The sequence below is a fragment of the Sphaeramia orbicularis genome, chromosome 13 (genome assembly GCF_902148855.1).
Source record: "Sphaeramia orbicularis chromosome 13, fSphaOr1.1, whole genome shotgun sequence".
Lineage (NCBI taxonomy): Eukaryota > Metazoa > Chordata > Actinopteri > Kurtiformes > Apogonidae > Sphaeramia > Sphaeramia orbicularis.
In genome coordinates this window covers 22,243,970-22,253,466 of record NC_043969.1, presented here as the reverse complement: position 1 = coordinate 22,253,466, position 9,497 = coordinate 22,243,970, and the positions used below count along the sequence as shown (strand labels likewise).

The window sequence follows — 9,497 nt, the reverse complement described above, 5'->3', positions numbered from 1 at the left end:
ACCCACTTTTATTAGTCTTTGGTACATTTATTTGTGTAGTTGGACCCTAATAGTTCAAAAAGTTTGATTTTGAACCCTCCAGGTGCTGCAAAGCTATCTTTATATTCATTTTGGCAAAAATCTAGTGGATTTCTACAACCTGTTTTAATTGCTTCTTAATTTGTTACAACTATAACTAGTTACGTCACAACATTTACAAATATAAGATCAAGACTTCTGAGGAACATTTCTCAGAGTTCGCCATAACTGTTTGTCAGCAGCAGCGGTTATAGTCCATACTGAAAATATGTCCAACCTTCGAGCTGATTACATAAAATGTTCAGTTGTTGGTTATATTAACGGACACAAGTGACTGAACGGGACAGTCAACAACCTGGAGGGCGTGGGGTCATGTGCATTTAAAGGGCCAGCGCTCAAAACGACCTTTCTGGTGTCATTACTCAGAAATAGGGTTGAAGATGGACCTGTGGAGTTGAATTAATGAAGAATTCAGACCCAAGCATAGCATTTACAGTTTATATAGACCACAGGGAAATGTTTTAAAATGCATAATTCCATTTTAAAAAAGCAAAATATCACTCCTTTAAATGTTTCATTGTTAATGTGGGTGAGGCCTACACTTGTCTGGTCAGTGAACAGAGAAGAAACTCTTTTCACATGACTGTCAGACCCAAAATCTGTGATCATTCATTTTATGAGTCTGTTAGATTTTAACTTCATGTAGAAGTCTTTGGTCTCTAAACTAAGAAAAGTATTTAGTCAGGAATGGCATCAATACTTTACATTCTGACGTGTTGAGGACTTTCTTTTATATTTCTTAAGTCAGCCTGATGTGACGGCACTATCATCACCTCACAGTGGAAACACGTCGTACCTGTAGTCATGTGAGGCTTTGTTGTCAATCTTTGAGTGCTTGCCCTCATAGAGACGTGTCCTGTCCATCACTGTTGTTTGAGAAAGAGTGCTGCTCCGGTCTGAATCCACTGGTCAGGGTTCGCTCCACAGGGCAGACAGATGTGTGTGACCACTTTCAACCTTTCGGAGCTGGTGTACAGAGGGAGCCAGATGGTATCTTCTGAAGCACCGGAGTCTGCAGCGGAGTTCTAGGATTGAATGTAAATTTTTAAATAGCTGACATACATGTACTCGGATCCACATCATCTGATCAGTCATCCATTAGTTTCTTTAAGTACAATCCAACATAACCTTCAGTTTGACATGAAATCTGTCAACGGAGAAAAATTTTAAGTTGGTCCACCAGATCACTTATTGGATCAAAATAAAATGGATGAGAAAAATATTTACATAGTTAGAGCAGAGTATTTTCAGAGAATTTCAATCTAAGCTTATTTTGGAATCAAGTTTACCCTTTGTTTGGATTGTATTTCTAAGCTAAACATGGCAAACATAGGTTTTCTTCTAAAATCTTGTCCAACACTGAAAGACGTATAAAGCATGGACCAGATGCTGCAGATACTCTCACTAATTGATGAAATGATAACAGTGAACTGGAAAGAATCAAGTCCACCAGCTGTAGGTCAGTGGGAGCAGAGACTTAAACAGGCTCATACAATGGAATGAATGACAGCGAGCCCACAAATGACCATGGACATTTTTGCTTGATGATGGAATTGTGTTATAGGACATTTGGGTGTTTGAGTGATACGAGTTGTTATAACTGAACTATGTTGTTATTGTTGGAAAAAGACAAAAATCCAAGCATTCACTTGGTTAGAAAATTTAAAAAGCCTTTATTTCATGTCGGCATGTAGATTAATTAATAGGGGCTGGAGTTAAAAACACACCAATGTCTGTCGGCATGTGCCTTCTTCAGGGTGTAGGTTGAGTTGTTATCATGATGGAAAATGATCTCATGCTCTGTTGAGAGAATAGCAGTTTTTTTCTTTACCAATATTTATTTTAGTGATTCATCAACAGTTCTATGTCAGGTATGCAAAATTTAATATTCTGAAAATGAAAGTAAAAAGTAAAAAAAAAATCTCATCCAACCTCTTCAGAGAAATCAGTCTACAGGGTAGAGTCATAGATGTCGGTAGGTGAGAAAATAAATATGCTCATTTTTATGTTACATTACAATCCATGAAAAAAAATAAAAAGACTGAAGATACATGTAAATTTCCTCATGTTGAAAACAGACTTACCTGTGGAACCCAGGCCATGTAGCAGGCAGGAACAGCTGACACACTGGGAGAGTCATGTTGGTTCTCACAAAGATGAACTCCATCAAAACTACAGCCCTCCAACTGAAGACCTCCGACCTAAAAAAAGGTCAAAGATTGGAGGATGAAAGGACGAAGAGAGAAAAGGATGAAAATAGCATGACGTGAAGATGCCAAATCGAGCAGTAAGACAGAGACGGGAGGAGTAATGAAGAGAAGAAGCCATGAAATGAACCAAGAATGTGCAAAAAAACAGAAATATAGGGCATCGGAAAATGACATAGATTAACTTGTATGTTATGCACAGAGCACATGAGAGAGGCAGAGTGTTTATGTGAGGGAATTCAGTCCAATGACTCAGGGATTTTCCACAGTAGACCAGACAATAAAGGGAACTCTGGCATCAAGTCAGACATACACAGACAACTACTAAATCACCATAATCTGGGAAAGAGCAAGAAAGACACAGAGAGACAAATCCAGAAAAAGCTTCAGTGTGTGTGTGTGTGTGTGTGTATATGTGTGTGTGTGTGTGTGTGTGTGTGTGTGTGTGTAAGAGAGCTCACTTCTTCACAACAATTATCCTCTCTCTCCTCTGTCAGATGTCTGAGTATTTCCCTTCCTTTCCCTTCCCTTGCTACAGCTGCAGCCTCTTTTTAAACACCCACACCCTTCCCCTCTCCCTCTTTGTGTCATTTTAACTGAATACATGTCATGTCATGCCAATAACTACTGGCATGACAAAAAAGAAACAAACAAAATAATAGATATGAAACTTAAATCAGCATGAATAAAGGAAAAATGAAGTTGGAGTGCTTTTGTACAGAGATGGTTCGCTCCATAGTCTTTTAATTAAATATTATTGAATACATTTCTGCTGATTTAATGCATCAAATGCAAAGAAGGATGCGGATAACTGTTACCAAAAGCAGCAGACTTGTCTCATGTGGTTATGCAGCAAACTTTCTTTGCTTTCTTTCTCAACATTTTCTTTTATTTTGGCTCCATTCTCACTATCTGCATTTGTATTCTATTCTTGCCATTCTTACCCCATTATTTTCTAATTATCACTCATCCAGAGTCGGCTTTGTTTATAGCTCAGTGTTCTGCAGCTGGATGGGGTGTGTCTGCTGCCTGGCATGCATGATCTGTAGGAAGACATTTGTTTGTTCTGATTCTACCTTGACTTGTAGCTTGGCCTGTGCAATGTGACTCCTCCATGATGAGACAAACACCAAACTATCCATAGAACAACCCATAGACCTAAAATCAGAAAATAGATTAAACACTGTTGTTTGTCTTTATCTTGACAAGCGTGTACGTGGACACACAAAGGGATGTTACCTGGCAGTTTCCTGTCTCAAAGCGTTGAGGAAGGTATCGGGGTGGAAGAGCTCAGACAGATCTAGTGTGTCCAACAGAAGAGCTTGTCTGCCTGCACGTTCCACCCAGTTCTAAACACAGACAGACACGCAGATTAATCACCCAAAAAAATAACAAATGAGAAACACTCCAAGATAACACACAACTCAGGCATAAAATCAGTTTTACAGAGGAGTCATGCAAAACACTGAGATCAATTGAAGATAATTAAAGTTTCACAAATGGAACCAAGTCTGAATTCTTAAAACTTAGACTAAATATTTACTGTCATCCCGCCTGTACAGAAGGACTGTGTTTGTACTACATTTTCCTCTTTAAATGTCATTTATCAAACAGAATGTTGACCTGAGAGGAGTGATCATAATTTTCTGTCTGAGTCAGTAGCTAATGAGAGATGAAAAGGGTTACAAAGGGAGGCCCAAACATAAAGTCAATGAAAATGTGTAGCCAATAAAGTCTTTAGTGTCCCCTTGTTCTTTTATCACCATGTTAACAAGCTCTCTCCAATTACCTATTGATGGAAATACAGTAAATGCACACACACAAGTGTGTAAATGCATAAACACAGCACAAATGCATGTATATGTGAAGGCATGTTTGTGCAAAGACACTAAAGGCAACACCTGCTGCATCCAACCACAGGTACACAAACACTGAAGCGAAGCATGAAGTGTGGATCTGTGTGATTGGAGACAGAGCTCTCTAAGCCTTATCCAAAGCATTTATCCAGTCCGCCTGATTCAGCAACATATGCTTCCATCAGGTAAGTACCCTCCTTCTGCGTTGCTGTAAATGCTTGTTATTTTTGTCCAACATGCAGCTCAGGACTTAACCTGGTATGATACAACATTAAACAACACAATCTTAGCTCTTGGTTTGTACGCTTCCATTTCTTTTTTTTGGGGGAAAATATTATCAAAAGGCACGACAACTTATTTCATCCTTTTTATCCACATAGCTGAGCTGAAGAGTCCTGATTTATGTCTTGAGAGCAGTCCTAAGACTTAAGTCTTAATTTTGGGGGATCTTTGTGCGTGCCTTTTTTCAATAGGCAGGCAGTTTTCTTGAAATCACCATAGAAACTACAGGATTTGGAGGTCAGCTGAATAAAACTGCTGACGACTAAAGGCACAATGAGCAAACATCTGATCCTATCTTGATTATAAATGGATTCATTATTAGCATAGCATCAGTCTGCACTGGCTTTGGAGATAAAATGGGATGAGCAATAGCCCAAGAAGAAATGTATGAAACACAAGCCCATATGCACATCAACACGGCCCAGCATGTGCACCAAGAGAGAATTTTGGGTGTTAATAAAAGACGAGCCTGTGTGTGCTGGTATGCATTGGTTTTCCGTGCGTGTGTGTGAGAATCTCTGTGTTTTCAAGGTCTTCTTGCGTGTCCGGATGTACTGCTGTGTTATTAGCTCTTCATTCTTCAGCTGCTCCACACAGCAGCAGCTCTGGCCTGGTCTGCCTTTATTAGACTGATTAGCCAAGAGAACACAGACACACTGCTAACAGAGACATCACTCAGCACTGATGGCACAAATAGACAGTTAAGGACAGTACTGCCTCCAGATAGACACACATGAAGACAGATGAAGTGCAGGTAGACTAGGCAGGCTTGCAGTCAGAAAGAAACAAGAGATGGCAGGCAGACAGGGAGACATACACACAAACAGATGGGAAGGCAGGCAGGCCAGCAGACAAACAGACACAGGCAGTGAGACCGCCCACACGAATAATGAAACGCATCAAATTCACATAAAAATAAATAATTTCTGAATGTCTGAGTGTGTATGTGTGCATTCCAGTCTGCCAGAGCATATTGAAGTAGGCGTACAGTCAGACACAGTCAAGAGCAGCTATAGAAGAGTTTCAGCCAGAACCTTTATTTCCTGGCAGCGACCCGGGGCAGACACTTCCCAGAACCTTGCACTTTTATATAATAATCCCCTTTTATTTATGCTGCACCTTTGAAAAAACAACATTAGTAATTTTCTGGCATTGTTTTAATCAAGACATTGCCTAGATCAGTCATAAATAACTTCAGTTTGAGCTGAAAGCACTCAGCGTGGACTCAAGGACATCACATCACATTCGCACAGCTCAAGGACTGTGCGAATGTGATGTTTAAATACATCAGAAAAAGGGCCTTTTGGGATCCAACTACATGTTTAAAGGTGCAAGGTCTTTTTTTTTTTTAATAGCTCGGAAAAGAAATACCGTATTATGTGTCACAACTAGAGGCCGAGGCTCCAGTGATAGGATATAAATGGATGACAGGTTTAAATGGACCCCTCAGTCATACTAATGCTGATTAGAAAACTCTATTGCCTCATAAGAGTCTTACTCCTGTTAGAGTGGATTCCCTGGGACATATGGAGTTTTGTAATTACCAGTAAGGCTGTCGAGTGATTTTACCTCAAATTATTAGGCTGAAATTTTATCACATATTTTTAAACCAAGATTCTCCGACAGTAGCAGAACTGTACAAATTTCAGTCCCTGATGGAACAAATGCAACAAAAACATCAGGGATGAAACAGAATAGTTGGCATATTATACATGTGCACATGCAACACACACTGACAGTGACCCTCTGCTTTTAACCCATCACACACTATGTCATGTCAGGTACCCAGGGAGCTGATCTGCTGGTCCAGGGAATTGAATCAGCAACCCTTCTGTCACAAGCTGCTTCTCCAACCTCCTAGACCATGAATGCCCATGCATAATATACAGTTGCGGAAAAAATGATTAGACTACCCCTTGTTTTCTTACATTTCTTATTCATTTTAATGGCTGGTACAACTAAAGGTACATTTGTTTGGACAAATATAATGATAACAACAAAAATAGCTCATAAGAGTTTAATTTCAGAGCTGATGTCTAGACACTTTCCATGTTTTCTTGATAATAACCAAAATCACTTCAGTTCTTACAACAATAGCTCTGGCGTTGTACTGATAAAAACAGTGCTTTTAGGCATTCCATGTTTTCTTTTCTGTCTGTTTTAGTCATATGAAACACACAGGAGTTAGTACTTGATAACATAATTATTGTTTTTGATGACTTTTGATGGTCTAATAATTTTTTTTGCGACTATATCTTCAATATTCGCATGCATGTATACCTGTATGGCGATAGCACGTGCTACGACGGCTCTGAGGTATTGCATTGGTTCCTCTGGTCCCTCCCATTTACTCTGCCATGTTAAAGGACACTGAAAGACACAGAAATTAATATTAGCTGAGAGCAATGTCAAAAATCAATGCATAAAAAAATAAAATCTTCATACTGTATCTGTCATTTTACCCATATGACCACACTAACATACAGTAGGTAGTGATAGAATCATGCCTACTCGGCCATTTTTAATGTAGCAGTGTCACCTTTTCTAGTTTTAATTAACATATTTTAATTGTAACATGCAGAAAACACCTTAAATGGGTGATTTCTCTTATATTAATGGCACTAACAAAAGCAAAATATATAAGGAGGTGACAAAAGAAACCTTCCCTCTGGATCCTAGTGTTAACTGGGACAGGTTAGACAGTATGCGATGATTAAACTGAAACAAAGATCAGAGAACTACATCGCACCCGCGCACACATAAATATGCACAATGGGATATTAAGAAAAAAGGCATTGACGCTGTTCAAGCTTAAAGACATAATGGAAATAAAGAAGACCTTGCATAGCTCTCAGCTGTATGTCATCCATTTAGTTTTACTCCTGCTGAGTGTGTGGGTTTCAAACTATGTATAGGGAAAAATTACTGAAATGTCTATGAAGCAAATATTAACTATTGTTTTCAGCATTTCTTTTTTTTTTATTTTCTTTTAGTAAGAGTTCTGGAGGCAGTTTAGATTCTTCAGACTATGTATGTGCTGGCAAATGATTAGAGCAGTCTCAAGCAATTACAATGTTCTTTATGTTTCAATATTTAATTTCAACCAGTCTTATTAATACACTTCAAGCGTAATCTCACAAGAAATGTATATGTGATTCAGTGTCGTATTTTGTTGCCAGAGCTTTTAATTGTGGCACATTAGGTGATCTCCAAGGTAACTCACTGGTGGGTCCTGCTGGCAAGTGTATATATGAATAAGACATTTGCTTTTCTAACATAGGAAATCTAAAAATACTGGTGAAGAAATTGACATTTTTTATGTGCACCAGTCCTGATGCTGCACTGCAAGAGATGAAATTAAATGTAACAGTCTGCAGTACCATGCTATGTTCTTCAAGTCCTGCAGAAAAATTCACTCACACATCAGGTTATTTAACCTTTGATTAAAAAAGTCAACTCCACATGAGTGTTAATACGGCATAAATGCTATTTTTACTGACTAAAGGCAGCTGTGATATTATTTCTATTTTGTACTGATACTTACCCCTTTCATCTGATGCTTGGGTAGTTTCCAAGTGTCTAATTATATTTTACTGCACAGTTGAGAAGAGGGGCAATGAAGCTTATTCCTCCAGAGCTGTGCCTGCCAATCTTTTGCAATATTACAACCCTAAAAGGACTCTTTTTCATATAAGTAAATCACACAACCTTCGTTCAGCCATTTATTCAGTGGTGCTATTTTCATTTTCTATTTGCTACTTACTATACTCCCTCTCATAAAACTTTTATTTATTTATTAATTTCTTTTTATTCCAGTCGTGGGTGTTGTTTGAGTTGGAAGAATGTACAAGTATCATCTGTTATTACTTCTAAAATCAGGCTGAACTTTATATTACAATTTGAAAAAAAAAAATTTTGTTCAGGATTTACGAGCAAATGGCTTGTCGACTTTATAAGAGTGAAGTAAAATAATTATTAGGGTGACAAAAGTCATAAGCTTTTAGATAAGTCATCAAGTTTTAGATTGTACTACTAGTAAATGTAATAATTATGTGTAAAGATTTTGTGAACAGCCGACATGCTCAGCAGTATATCGAGAAAAAAAAAGGACAGCTGCTGCTGTATTTTCCAGGGTTCCATTTTTTTTTTTCCAACCATGGTTACTCATCATGATCATTTTTTTTCAGTTCACTGTGATCAAGGTCTTTAAAAACACTTCCTCTCTATGCGAAAAGACTGTTAAGAAAGAGTTGTGTGCCAATGCTTTGAGTCATAATGAATCATATTTTAAAAAGCATTCTGCCTTCAAAACAAACAAAATACATCTGTCCAATTGTCAGACAACTCACACAAATGCTGCAGTGATATGATATGTAGAACAAATGGAGAACATGTCTAAAGTGATTATTTATAATGATCTTTTGTTTTGTTATTTCCTGTCCATCAGATATTAGTTCAACATCCTCAACTGAACAAATCCCGATAACTCCTGTATGATGGATTCAAACCAGGCTGACGATGTTATGATGGAAAATAATGGAGCTACAGTACCATAATACACCTTCAGGTTTGTTGTTTTTACCAGGTTGAAATGAGCATACATATTTAATTCTCATTCACTCTTCTTCAGATAGACATTATGAAAGAAACGCAGGATAATATGCGCACAGCCCTAAAAGAAAAACAAAAAAAACAAAAAAACGTACTAAATGGGTTCTAAAAGTTAAAGTCACTAAACATCTGATATGAGTTGAACATAACATGGTACACAAACATCAGAAAATTACTGCAATAAATCTCATCTCTGAACAAAAAGGTTAAAGACATGTTAGGAGCAAAGGGAGGTCACACTAAATAGTACTTGTCTGGTTTATAGAAGCAGTTTTTTCCCTTTTATTGCTGTACATACTTGACATATATCCTGATTGTATCTTAATACAGAGCCTGAGAAATGTATATGTGGTCAACAAGCCTAATGTTGGCATAGAACTTTTGCACAATACTGTATGTTTGGGGAGTTAATAAATCTTTAAAAATACATACATGTTTAAAAAGCATATACTAATACATCATT

At 37.8% G+C, this 9,497-nt stretch overlaps 1 protein-coding gene across 4 annotated transcripts in view; it reads right to left on the bottom strand.

Annotated features, from left to right (window-relative positions):
• Positions 1 to 500: 500 nt before the first annotated feature.
• Positions 501 to 9,497, bottom strand: part of dync2h1 (dynein cytoplasmic 2 heavy chain 1) — a 103,447-nt gene continuing 94,450 nt past the window's right edge. For 2 of the 4 annotated variants that reach the window (XM_030151685.1, XM_030151682.1), the window contains exons 92-96: positions 6,704 to 6,793; positions 3,525 to 3,634; positions 3,362 to 3,443; positions 2,163 to 2,279; positions 501 to 1,103 (exon numbers count right to left, since the gene is read on the bottom strand). In XM_030151685.1, the coding sequence (XP_030007545.1) occupies positions 942 to 1,103; positions 2,163 to 2,279; positions 3,362 to 3,443; positions 3,525 to 3,634; positions 6,704 to 6,793 (561 nt within the window). In that variant the 3' untranslated portion in view covers positions 501 to 941. The remainder of the gene's footprint in view (positions 1,104 to 2,162; positions 2,280 to 3,361; positions 3,444 to 3,524; positions 3,635 to 6,703; positions 6,794 to 9,497) is intronic. The other 2 variants (XM_030151684.1, XM_030151683.1) reach the window with 1 other exon arrangement.